This window comes from Peromyscus eremicus, chromosome 10 (assembly GCF_949786415.1).
Source record: "Peromyscus eremicus chromosome 10, PerEre_H2_v1, whole genome shotgun sequence".
Classification (NCBI taxonomy): Eukaryota; Metazoa; Chordata; class Mammalia; order Rodentia; family Cricetidae; genus Peromyscus; species Peromyscus eremicus.
In genome coordinates, this window is record NC_081426.1 from 24,044,201 (window position 1) to 24,058,086 (window position 13,886).

At 49.0% G+C, this 13,886-nt stretch overlaps 1 protein-coding gene across 1 annotated transcript in view; it reads left to right on the forward strand.

Annotated features, from left to right (window-relative positions):
- The first annotated feature begins 2,927 nt into the window (after nt 1–2,927).
- Nucleotides 2,928–13,886, forward strand: part of Gck (glucokinase) — a 38,979-nt gene continuing 28,020 nt past the window's right edge. The window contains exon 1 of the mRNA XM_059275014.1: nt 2,928–3,334. Coding sequence (XP_059130997.1) covers nt 3,290–3,334 — 45 coding nt within the window. The 5' untranslated portion in view covers nt 2,928–3,289. The remainder of the gene's footprint in view (nt 3,335–13,886) is intronic.

A 13,886-nucleotide genomic window follows, 5' to 3' on the forward strand; every position in this document is an offset into this window, starting at 1 on the left:
GCAGAGAAGATAGACATGATCTGCCACATATTTTTATTTCTGCCCCTGGGCTGTGTCAGGACAAAGGAAGGGCAGGGATAAGACCATATTTGGGCAAGACTATACTTCCACATGTGGCCATGTATTCCCATTTCAAATGTCTGGCATCTGTCCAGTACATTTAGTCCTCAGCCAGGGAAGGCAGTCTCTAGGACAAACAGAGCGTTGGGAAAGCCCCTGCAGGGAAGGCAGTCTGTAAATCCCGGACTCACTACCTCAGAAAGCTCCTACATGGTTCACCTGGCTGTGTCTTCCTTGGCTGTTGGTTATCAGATCTGTGCACAGAGGGAGAAGACTTGCTTAGCATGAATGAGGTCCTGGGTTCTACCCCTAGCGCGCACACACACACACACACACACACACACACACACACACACACACACACGTATAATCTCCAGCCTCATCACCTGACCATCATGGTCTCTGGCACAGGGAGTCCAGGACGGACATCATCCTGGGTGGCCCAAGTGAGGAAGACACACTAGTGGCTTGTGAAGCTCAAAACACACAAGGAGGGTTTTCCAGGTCAAATCTACAGCCTGTTTGCTCGGCCAAGGTCATGGAAAAGCCAGGAAATCTACCAGAAGAACAGTGTCAGCTGCAGGATTTGGCAGCTCCTGCGTGGAGAAGAAGCCGAGGCACATGGTGTCATGAAAGGGGTGTCTCCTAGGGCCCACCCACAAACAAAGAGCTACATGGTGTCATGGAAGGGGTGTCTCCTAGGGCCCACCCACAAAGAGCTACAAGCAGCTCAGGAATGCTGAGAGCAGGAGAAACAGGATTCCCTTTTATGAACCCCTAACGGGTTTTCCAATACCAAGCGATCAGCCCTGAAATCATATACACAAAGTATATGATTAACCAGACTGAACAGGTTGTAGTTATATATTTATGCATATATATAACAATAACAAAGAAGAAAGGTCATGTATTAGAGAGGAAGAAAGGTGGGTATAGGGGCATGAAAGGGGTTGGAGAGAGGGGAGAGAAGGGGGAAATTATGCAATTATCCTTTAATTTCAAAAAATCAAAAATAAAATATTAGAATGGAAGATGGAAGATCAATTTTAGTTTTACAGCTTGGGAATGGAAAATGGCTTTCTTTAACAAACATAAGTCCTTCAGATAAGAAGAGGCTGGAATTCATGAAAGTGGATACTTCTGTATGATGCAAGACACCATTAGTCAAGTTGTAAATTTAACAGCAAACTGTGAATTTTAGATGGGATATAAAAATTGTTCCCACAGCTAATAGGTAGAAAACAGGTCAATAACAACATAGTTAATTGAAGAAGTAATCCTTAAAAGAAAAAATCAAGAGGCCTAGCAAGTTGGAGGAGGAGAAGATGGTTTTATGTGTGTGAAAAAAGATGCACTTGAATGAACATGCCCTCATTTTGTACACTTAATACATATGCTAATAAATACTTTCAAAGGAAGAAACATTAGGGCTGGAGAGACAGCTCAGTGGTTAAGAGCACACACTGCTCTTCCATGGACCCTGAGTTCAATTCCCAGCACCCACATCAGACATCTCACAACTGCCAGAAACTCCAGCCCTAGGGGATCTGGTGCCACTAGCCTTCATAGGCACCTGTACCCACTGCACACACTCACACAGTGACACACACACAATGAAAAAGAAGAAACACAAGAATCAATAGACACATAAGAAGAGAGCCGTCACTTCACGGTTCAAACAGCAATGAGAAGACAGAAATCCACAGAGATTTAGCTTCTCGATGATTGCTGACAATGTAGTGAGACTCCTACTGTTGGCAGAAGTATTAATAGATGGCTCAATCCGCTTGAAAAGGTCATGTGGTCCTAGCTGCCAAAAATGTAAGATGCATACATCCTTTGAACCAGAGGTTTGCTTCTACAAACCATCAATGACAAACACTCCTACATATTTACTCAGGCAAAATGCCAAGATTTCTATTCCAGCCTTGCCGGAAACTGAAAAACTAAAACTGTCAGTGGAAGTTGATTTCAAAATACCGTATCTAGAAAGTTCTACCTACCATTCCAGCTCACTCCCCCCGACCATTGAGTTTCAGAACAGTAGCGGCTCAGGTCAGGGGTTGGGAGCCACCCCATTTAATATAATGGTCACCAGCCACACTGACTGAAAAAGGCCAGGCCTGACTGAGAAGGGCTGTAAGTGTGAAATGCACACAAGACCTTTTGCTCCAGACCACTGGCACAGGTTGAATTCTCAGCCTGCACCCTGGCTTCCAGTTCCATTGCCTAGGTCTTCCCACTGCAGAGGCCAGCTTCACTAGGAACATTTGGGCTGTGTGGTGAACATTTGTGGTGCAGTTATACCCTAGGTTGGGGCTTCCTGGGCTACAAACCCACACAGTCGCATGGGCCTCTGTTTTAGCAGTGTAGACCCAGCTGGGCTTGTGTGGCTCAGGCCCGCCATGCAGTTCAGGTTTTAGAAGAGGAAAGGAAAGCAGCAAGAAACTCCTAGCAGTCCCCAGTACCCACGGCCAGGCTGGCAGCTGGGAAAAGCCAAGCCTTCTCCTCTGCCTGGTTCTCGGACACAGAGGCCTCTGCTCCTTAGTAAGTGTGACATGACAGGCACTGACCTGGGAACTAAGCAGGTGGTAATGTCTACCAGGCCCGCAGTCACTGTGGTGACAGAGCCACAGAGTGGTCACCATGGTGACGGGAGTAGAAGCCTTCGGCCATCAGTCCCAGTTTTCTGCATGGTAGCTCTAATGACAGAATGGTCACCATAGAAACCACAGGCCCTCTCAAGAGCACAGAGGCCCTGGCAGGAGAAATCTACTCCACACCTGGTAGGAGCAGAAGCACTGACTGTGACTGAGCCCAGAGAAGAAAGCCGGGCCGTGAGGGACACAGTTACCTGTCGCCTCGTTACTCAAAAGCCATCCCCAAACCATTGGAGGGAGAGACCTTTTCTGCTGAGTCTGTCTGGAGGCCGCCAAGCCCTCACAGCTCAGCACCACTGGAATAAAGTCCATCAACACTGAGGACATTTCCCTGGAACCACATGGCTCCTCCTGGAGATCACCGGGCCTGAGGTGGCCTCGGTGGGGAGGGGTCCAGAAGGGAACATGAAAAGGAGGAAACTGTGACTTCAACCAGCTGAGGTGGACGGCACTCTCTGAGGCCTAGTGCTGGCTGTGACTGTGTGGGAGAATCCTGGGCTAGTTCTGCTGTGGAGATCTGGTGGGGAACACTGAGGGGTCCCAGCTCCCCCGGGCTGGCAGCTGCTCAGATGCTGGATGACAGAATCAGGATGGAGGCCCCCAAGAAGGAAAAGGTATCTACCTCATTTTAGAAGCTTCCGTTTGCATGTTGCCAAAGCTCAGAGGTTTGACTGCCACCTCTGAGGGTCTGCATCTCAGAACTGGTTTTTGTGTGCGGGATCTTTAAGAAAGATGTGGCTGGGGGCATTTGTGGGACAGAAAGATCTCTGCTTCCTAGACTGGCGTTGTGACCCAGGAGTGGAGCTGCACAGAGATCTGGGAAGCAGTCTGCTGAGACTCTGAGGTGGGGGGAGGGGAATCAGAGCCTATGGGGTGTTTGGGTGAGATGAACCTACTGCCTAATTTTGAGGTGGTACTGAACAGTCACCAAAAGTCAAAGGCCTCCCCCTCCCCCTCCTCCTCTTTCTCCTCCTCCTCGCTGGAAGCAATTCACCAGGGGCCTGAGGGCGGCTGCTCCATGTTGAGGAGCATAGGGTAGTCCCTTTCTCCAACAACAGAGAGTCCCAGATGTCAGTGCTGGCCCTGGGCTGAGCAGTGAGCAAGGAGAGAGATGAGGACCGGACATGTTGGCTATGAAACATGAATGGAGAACACACTCATTTCTCCCATTCGGAAGATGACAGGATTCCCATTCTGAAGTGAGCAGGATTCGGTCGTTTGGGGCATAGTTTCCCCTGGCTTCTCTCCTCTTTGTGTGAAATGGCAAGGTCAGCACAAACACCCTTTAGCCTGCTTCTGGCAGAGCCGATGATGTTAGAAGAAAAACAACCAGCCAGCCAGCCTGAGTGAGAGGACCCGCACGGTGCAGGGGGCGACAGACCAGGATGCCAACAGAGTCCCACATGTGCCTGCCACTGGTGCTCTGGTTTAGTTAAGAAGTGCCAAACAAGAGGACCACTTCCCAACACTTGGGCAGAAGGAAGCTGGTGTCTTGAGCACAGGGTGGCTGGAGATCTGGCGATTTCTCCATACTGGGAAAGAAACTATGCAGCATCTCCCTATGTGTTTGCCTGCTTTAGGTAGGCCGTGAATCACGGCAAGGCCTGACACTCACTCCTTTGAGGTCTGGACCTCGCCCGCTAGCAGGGAGATGGGATATATACATGTGTGTGTGTGTCTTGATGCTTCTCTGTTGGTTTTCATTTCTACCTCCCCTCTTCAGAGAACTGCAGGGTCAGCTCTCCTTGTAAGCTGCTGTCTATGCCCTGGCTTCCCAGGGGTCCTTTGGATGCCCCCAAGAGTCTTTAAAGCACACACATGGGTATGCTTATCTATGTCTAGTGTGTGCGTAAGGGTCCCTGACTTGGTCAACAAGGCACAGGTAAAGACTCTCAGCTAATGCAGCAAGAAGCTGCTGGCAGGACTGGATTCAGAAGGCGTTAGATGAACTACCCCGTTTCCCCGAGACTCGTCATTCCTGTGCTTATCTCCACAGCTGTGTGTATCCCAATCTCTAGTTCTCTCTAGTCTCTGCTACTGAGTTGCTACATCTGGGTCATGCCAGATGGAATCTTCTGCAGCCCGAGGCCAGATCTGTGCTTCTCTCTCACTCCCCAGTATGAGTCTGTCCCTCAGGGAGGTGATGCCCGGACCTCGGTGGACAGACAGGTCAGGCTGACTCTGGAGGTTGCCACTTGGCCTCTTCGGGCCTATGACTGATTGCTAATTAATTAGAACAATGATGTTTGTCTCCACCGGCTGCTAAGAGGAAGGAGAACTGCCTGTCAGGATGGTCAGCTGCAGGGCATAAGATAGCCCCACTAAGGAGATGGGTAGACACACTAGAAATGTGAGCACTGAGCTAAACAGACCTACAGGTCCTGCCCTGTGCAATGGGAGTCTCCTGGTACCACCAAGCCTAAGAACCGAAAACAGCACACACTTGTTATTATGTCGAAGCTCTGGAGTCTAAAGTGGATCTCCTGGGGTTAAAATAAAGGTGTTTACAGAACTGGCTCCTTCAGGGCACTGTAGGGGAACCCATTGCCCCATTCAAGCTTCTACAGGCCGGCCAAATTCCTGGGCTCACGATCCTTTCTGTATTCAAGGGTGGGCAGCTGCATCTCTTTCACCTTCCATCATCAGGAGTCTCCGCCTCCCCTGCCCCTGTGATAACACCAGCCCAAACAGATAATCCAGGACCATCTCAGTCACTCACTAACTCACATCGACCAAGTCCCCCTTACCACATAGTGACAGGTCCCAAGGGTTGGGACATCTGTAGGAACTATGACTCTGCCTCTTCTACCATCTGTCTCCCACATTACTACCCCCTCAAGCAGGAGCTCTTCCTTGACTCTCCCTGAAGTCCCACGGCCTTATCCATTATTAGCTCACTGGGTTTGGGAACATTCTCTCGTCAGCAGCAGATGTGGCCAAGTCCAGGCCACACCCCCATCAGTAGTTTCACTTTATAATTTCATGCACCTGTGGCCTACAGCTATCCAAAAATATTATGCAGAAAATTCCAAAAATAAGCCAACAAGAAGTTTTAAAGACTTCCTTTTTACTTTTAATTATGTGCATAAACATGTCTATGTCTGGGAATGTGCACATGTGGGTCCAACTGCCCTCAGAGTCTAGAACAGGGTGTCGGATCCCCTGGAGCTGGAGTTACAGGTGGTTGTGAGCCATCCAACATGGGTGCTGGGAACTGAACTCTGTTCCTTTGCAAGAGTAATATGTACTCTTAAGTGCTGAGCCATCTCTCTAGCCCCCCAACATAAGTTTAAAATTGTATGTTGTTCTGCATAGTATCATGGAACATCTCACATCCGTCTGTGTAAATCATACTTTGGTCAAAGTGTGTCCACTACTCACTGTATAGCACTATATAGCATAGGCTACATTTGCTACCTGCCCAATTCATTTAGAAGCTGTCTCTGTTATCAGATTGACAATATCTCAAACTTGCGTTCAAGTAACATTTCTGTGGCAGTCTGACCGCTTCATGGTGCCTAGCGCCATTCCCTCATCCTGTCTCATTGTACAGGTATTACATCACCTCCCCTCACAGAAGGGAAAACACAGTAGAGCAGTATATTTTGAAAGAACATTTATCACGGAATATTGTTATAATTAATCTGTTTCATTATTAGTGGTTGCTGCTAACCTCTTACTTACCATGCCAAATCTATAAATTGAACTATATCATGGGTATGAATACATAGGAGAACTGCTGTATATATAGGGCTCTTTGTCTCCTAGGTCTTCAAGTGTCCACTGAGGTCTTGGAATGCACCCACCCCCAGGATAAGAAAAGCTTATTTTACACACAGAGTTTTAATTAAATTCTTACATTTAAATATAAAACAACCACATGGAACCATTGCCTTTCTGGGTAGCACTGAGGAGGATAAAGGAGTGGGGTGGGTTGTGCTCAGATTTTTCCAAGGTCACAGCCTTTGCATTTCATGCTAAAGGCTCCTGCATGGCCCAGTGAGCCATGGAGCAGGTGGGTGAGAGGAGGGAGCTCCTGGCATGGACAGATCTCTAGTGTGCTGTGAATGGCACACACATCCTCAGTCCTCCTGTCCAATGTCGCCTTTCTGAGCAGCCTGCATGGAGGGAATACTGTCCTTTGGCTGTTTGTCCCAGGAGGATTCTGAAGTAGGAAATACCTTCAGGGTATATGGGGTCTTCCAGTTTCCGAGTACAGGAGAAAGACCACTGATGCAGAACCCATGGAGACAGGAGTCAGTTCTCTACCACCTGTCCCGCCCCCCATACACACTCTTGATATTTGACTGCTTCTGTGTGCCAAGGACTCTCAGTGCTCCTTCCATTGCCAGTGAGAGGGCCTCCTGCTGAAGGAAAAGAGGTCCTCACAGATGACTGGGGCCTGCTCTGCTACTGACTTCTTGGGACATAAAAGGAGAGCCTGAGGTGAGGGTTCTGTGCACTTGTGAGTCCCTCTGCGGCAGGCCTAGCCTTGGCACTCTTATAGTCACTGGTTCCTGGGGGCCCCTGGGAAGAGGCTCGGGCATCCAGATTTGGTGAATAAAAAATTAGGATACACAATTAGGTTTGAATTTCAGATAAACAACCAATGTTTCATTATGTGTCCCAAATTGCCCATGGGTACTGTATTTTCTTTGCCAAACTTAAGGAAAGAGTAACTCCTCTGGTCTTTCTGGGGGAGCTGATTCCATCTGGAGAGCAAGACTCAGAGTGAGTCTGGTTGTGAGCCATTAGCAGCCATCTCTGAGCCTTAGGGAGGGACCTTGGCCCACCAGGTACCAAAATACCCACGGAAATATTTGCAATGAACAAGATGATTATTCATATATACAAACATGCCTATGATAGAGCTTATCAAGTGTTGAGTAACTGGGTAGGTGATTTTGAAATTGCTTTATGTCATGTATAAATATTTAGCGGCCTGCTTTACCTGAAGAGCATTTTAGTGATAGTTCCTGGGTGGGTATCATACTTTTTCTCACTTTTAACCCTGGAGTACTGGGCTCCTGCGGAGTAATCCTGCCATCAGTAAATTAGCTCTGCAATGCATTTTCAAACTGGCTGCAAAGGGGCTAAAGAGACGTCTCAGTTAGTAAAGTTCTTGCCGAGAAAACATGGGGACCCAAGTCTGCTTCCCCCACAAAGCAAATAGAAATGGAGCATGGAGTCACATGACTGAAATCCCAGAGCTGGGGAATTGGAGACAGGACATACCTGGGGCTTACTGACCAGCTAGTTTAACCAAATTAGCAAGCTCTAGATTCATTAAGAAACCTTGTCTCAAAGAAGGTGGCAAGGCCAGTGAGATGCTCAGTAGAGAAAGGTCCCTGCTGACCTAAGCTTCATCCCCAGGACCCACATGATGGAAGGAGAGAACTGACTCCCGAAAGTTGTTCTCTGACCACCTCAGGAATGACATCACACACACACACACACACACACACACACACACACACACACACACACACACACACCATGTAAAACTGCAGAACTCCTGAGCAGCTCACTCACCCAGGAAGTTTAAGAGGGACACCTTGGCTGTGATTATCCGGAGAAAGTCAGCAGGTAGAGCAGATAGCTTCCTCAACTCATTCAGGCACGGCCCAGTCTACTCCAATAAGCCATCCCGGAGAACTTCAGCCTCTTGGAAGTGGGCAAAGTGGCTTCTTCCGTGGGTTTGGAAGGTCAGATGTCTAGGGAAATTCTTGGCTCGGAGGCAACTTGGTAGGGAAAGCAAGCCTTGGGTTAGGAGAAGGGGTTCTATGAGCAGGTCTTGGGGTTCAGGCAGAGCTTGTTGTGGTTTAAGGTGAAATGTCCTCCGTGTTTGAACACTTGGCCCCCAGTTAGTGGCGCTGTTTGGGAAGGTTGGGGAAGGTGTAGGAGGTGGAGCCTCCGTGAAGGAAGTGGGTCACTGGGGGTGGGCTTTGAGGGTGGATGGCTTTGTCCTGTTTCTTATTTACTCTCTGGTTCCTGAGTGTGGCTACAATGTGGCCATCCAGTCCTCTGCTTCTGCCTCCATGCTATCCATGCCTGCGGCCGCCATGTCTTCTCACCTTGAAGGACTGTATACTCCTGGAATTGCAAGCCGAAATAAGCCCTTTCTCCATTAAGCTGCTGTGGTTGGGAGATTCTACCTCAGCAGCAGAAAAGGAACTTAGAGCCTGTGCTATCTGCTCCGCTCCCTCGCCTGCTCTCAGGTTGAAGTGTTTACACTGGAGAACGCAGCAAAAGCCACCACGTAGGCCTTCCCCTGGAAAGCTAGCTGTTAGCCCTCTTCCAGCATGAAACCGGGGTTCCGTCACCTTGCAGGGAACTTGCCTTTGCTGACTCATTGAATTCCTGACCTCCTCCCTCCTGATCCATCCAGGGTCGCTTTTTATGCCCCCTTCACCCTGTTTCTGTTTCTTTACACTTCCTGTCCCTGATGCCTACGGATGACTTGTTAATAGCGCCCTGTCCATTAGGGATGTCGGGCTATTCCAGATACCAGATTAAAGTGAGCACATCTGAAGGTAACATGATAAACGTTACCTGGGCAACAGCCTAGAAGCCGGTGGTTCTCGGTCTCAGAAAGGCTCAGGTTAGCGTTTCTGACGGCTGCCAGATGTGCCGTAAGCGCCTCAGGCACAAACAGACCAAACCATCTTCCAGAAGTAAAACTGTGAGGTGCCTCATCCTTTCATGGCTCCAGAAACTGATCTGACTAGAGTGGTGAGAGACTGAAGAGGAGACAAGCACATGGACATACAGAAAGGCTGGGGTTGGGTGAACTGGGCTCTTGGATGGAAACGCCTCGGCACTCCAGGATCTCAGTGTGTTTATTATATAGAGTTAAGCAGGGAAGTGACGAGTTATTGATGGATGAACAAGGGTTTAGCTAACCTGAGTAGGAGCAGTCTCTATGGGGGAGCAGTCTTCAGATCATAAATACCCATGGGAAAGCTACAATGGATATTTTCTGCACAAACTATCACGATCCACACGCAGACCAGAGGAAGACTTTGCTCCTCCTCTGTAGCTCACCCAAGGAAGGCTTTACCACTTCAGTAGGGCCGAGGCACTGGGGCCCTTGACACGGCTGTGCCATGTCCACGACACACATCCACACTGGGAGGGGCTTCTACCATCACATCTCCCAGATATCTCCACGTCTAGAAAGCAATCCAGCAGATGATGACAGCAAGGACAAGCCGGACAGGTCTGTGCCCAATGCTGGCCATATTACCATCTGACCCTGAGCAGAATGAAGGCCCTATGGGCAGGCAGGAAGGGATACGAGCACTTTAAGGAACAAAAAATTGTCTGCTCCGCCCTTGGAAGCAGCACAGCCAAGAAGCTAGCCCAGGGGCCACAGTAGTTCAAAGTCACAGGACACCAGACAAATGAGACCAGAGACAGCAGGCAGCCCCTGCGGGCTGCAGAGCCATTGCTGAGCATGGTGGGCAGGCTGGGGGCTCTGGACCTGCAGGGGGCATGTCTCCTGCCCCTGGCTCTGCCACACAGAATGCAGACTATAAACCAAAGCTCTAATAGTGACAGTCACCAAATGGTCGTTGGGCTAAGACGGAGCTGCTGCCAGAGGCCCTGTTTTCAGGGAATTCACTCTCCCACTCAGTAGAGGCAGCCTGAGTTCCAGGAAGCTCTGGCTCTCTTGACCAGAGGCCTTTTAGGGTTCATATCACTTTGGCCCCAGAAAACCTAGTGTGAATGGCAAGATTTATCTTCTAATCGCTACACAGTTCTGTTGAATGGGTTAGCATCAGATCCCTATTTGATAAGGACTGAAACAGCAGTTTTGTAGGTATAAATTACTCATGGAAGGAAGCTAGAGAAAGTCCCCATATCAGCTCAGAGACCCCATCCCTTGCCCCACATCCCACCATCAGAGCTGGAACAACGGCCTCCGTGGTCCTAGATGCCCAAAGTTTTCCAGGAGACTGCTGTATCTGTCTCGAGCATCTCCCTCTGCTCTCCTTTCTGAATGTGTAGTATTACTACAATGAATCCACCTCTTTAAGTCTGGTGTGGTGACACTCACTTGTAATCCTAACACTCAGGAAGTAGAGACCAGAGGCTCAGGAGTTCAAGGCCAGCCTCAGTTCCACAGTGAGACTGCAACTCAAAAACTCAAGACCAAAGCATAAAGCCCATCTTCTCAGGTGCGGTTTGATGAACTTGGTCAAATGTAACCACCACCACCAACAAGACTGCTTCTATAGAGCTGGGCAGTGGTGGTGCACGCCTTTAATCCCAGCACTTGGGAAGCAGAGGCAGGCGGATCTCTGACTTCGAGGCCAGCCTGGTCTACAGCGTGAGTTCCAGGACAGCCAGGGCTACACAGAGAAACCCTGTCTCAAAAACCAAAACAACAACAAAAAGGTCCTTGCATCATTCCAAGAGGCCCCTCGGTCCTGCCTCCTTGCTGTCAATCTCCTCTCCCGCTCCAGCCCTTGGGGATCTGTGTTCTGTGCTTTCCTTCTTTGCCTCTCCCAGAACATCTGTAAGTAGAAGCCTTGCATCCAGTCTGCTGTAGCTGGCCTGTTCCTTGGCAATGAGCTTTGCTGTGTCAGCAGCACGCTGCTCTTTGCCCCCTTCCCACTGCTCAGCAGCGTCAGCATCTGGGTTGTCCCCAGCCCAAGCTGTCATGTGTAAAGCTTCCGTGAACGTTCTAGTACAAGTCTTTGAGTGAACATGGGTGTTCATTTGTCGAACGGTGAGAGAAGTGTGGGATGACATTGTGGAAGAAGGCATTTAACCTTGGAAGAAACTGCCAAACTGTTTTCCACGCTGGAGGTGGCACTTGCCTTTCCCAGCACAGGGTCAGAGGGCCCCAGCTGCTGCACATCCTCCCCAGTTCCTGTGTGTGTCCATGTTTTAAATCAGAGCCATCCTGGGCTATGCAGTGGCATGTCCGTGTGATTTTAGCTTCCATTTTAGCTTTTGGACTAATGATGCTGCATGTGTTTTTGTATCTATATTGGACAAGCTTGGGAGATGTTTTCTTTTAAAATAGGGGTGTTGTCACCTTATTGAGTTGGCAAGGCTCTTTATATGTTCTAGTCCTGGTCATTTTACCAGGTGTGTGCTTGGTGAGGTGAGTGGGTCTGCATAGATCCTGAGGGCAAAAGTCCACATTGTTTCCATGCACTGTGTCCACAGCCTTTGCTCCCACGGCCTATATACACCCCAGCATCTCTCACCATCACCCTGATGCCTGCTATATGATGCCCCAGCTTACTGCCCCTCCTTCCAGACCTTGGAGACAGATAGATCTTTGATGCTGAGTAGGTCGGGGAGACAGAAGAGCAGAGTTAGAGCATAATTGTTCTCCAAGCTCCACCCACCATGCTGTCACGCTAAGACATGAGGCGTCCCACCTCTATACCCTCACACACGTCCCCTGACCACCAAAACCTCTTGAATCTCATCACTCATTCAAGAAGTCATATTGGTCCCAAGTCACTGGCAAGACTTTCATAAGCAGATTTTTTTGTCATTTTTCTGGGGATCAAACCCCAGGGCCTTGTGTAGCTAAGCAAGCACTCTGCTACCGAGTTACATCCCTAGCCCCAAAGCATAGTTTGTTTTTAGCCTCTGAGCTTGGCATTTGTATAAGGGAAGGTTTCCACATCCATCACTCCCCATTTCAACTACTGGCACCTCTCTTCTTGTCTTTCCTGGGACTCACTTGGTAGCCCAGGCTGGCCTCTAACTCACAGAGATCCGCCTGGCTCTGCCTCCCGAGTGCTGGGATTAAAGGCGTGCGCCACCACTGCCCGGCCCTTAGTGAATTTTTAAATAATTTACATTCTTCCCTCTCTTCTCGTTTTGGAAATGCATTCATGTAAGCCCCGTATAACTCTCCTGAGCCTTCCAAGCTCCCTGCATCTGTAACTGAAGCCCTTTCTTGAGTTGTTTGTGTCTCTCCTGTTATCTTTGATCATAGAGTGGCAGTCTCTGTATTTTATCTTTTGTGTATGCCCATGGGGTGTGTGTGTGTGTGTGTGTGTGTGTGTGTGTGTGTGTGTGTGTGTGCGCGAGAGAGAGAGAGAGAGAGAGAGAGAGAGAGAGAGAGAGAGAGAGAGAGAACAGAGGAATACACGACACCATACACTTATGGAGGTCAAGACAGCCTTGGCTGCCACCGTGTTAGAGGCAAGGTCTCTCTTACTGTTCACTGCAGCGTAGGCCAGAAACTGGTGTCATCACGGGGGATGAGGTCACTGCAGAACAGCTACCTGTTTTGCTGTTATCCAGTCTCCAGCTCACTTCCTGCCAACACCATCGTTGGCTTTTGCAGTCCGCCCCTCCCCCGGCCCCTTTTCATTTTGGTCTGCATTCCTTCCTGTTTTCTCAAGGTCTTTTCCTTCTCATGCAGGCTGAGTCTCACACAGCTGTGCTAGGCTCACGCACAATCACGAAGCCGTTGCCTTGACTCCACCAAACTGGGTTCTGAATCCAAATACAAAGATGGCAGCTGGTGTGAGTCTGCACATCTGGGCTAGCTTTAGCAGAGCACCTGTGTTTGGTACTGTGGCCTTCCAGGGTGAAGGACATCCGTGACCATTTAATTCCTTGGCAGTGATGAACTTCCTGGTCTAGACAGCTGTTGAGTCATTCATGAGGGTGGCAATCCTCAAGTAGCCAAAGAGTGGAAGGAAAAGCTACCAGTTTGAAAAGCTACTAAACCTTTTCTCTCTTTTACTAGACACTAAGCTCCCTGGAAGTTAAACCCCAGTTTCTAGAAGTTCTTGCTTAGGCAGCACATGTAACTAGAGCTGGAACAAGACAGGGCAGGTTAGCATGATTGTGCAAAGAGCGTTGTGCAAAGTCATGAAGTGTTCCATATTTCCTAAATACAGTTGTCCTGAGTACTGCAATAAATATAGATAGGTAGGTAGGTAGTAGACAGACAGACAGACAGATAGATAAAAGTCACTTGTATAGCCTCAGATTGAGCACAAACTTGATACACAGCAATAGTGAAGGAATGAGTGACTTCATATCCTGTTCAAATCTCTTGCTGTTCACCAATCTTAGCATCCAGGTGTCAATCAGGACGCGTTTCATTGCTGTAACCGGTCCTACATATGACTGTATTTCTCATCATATCGTTCAGTGTGGGAGGTATGACAGCTGGGGTGT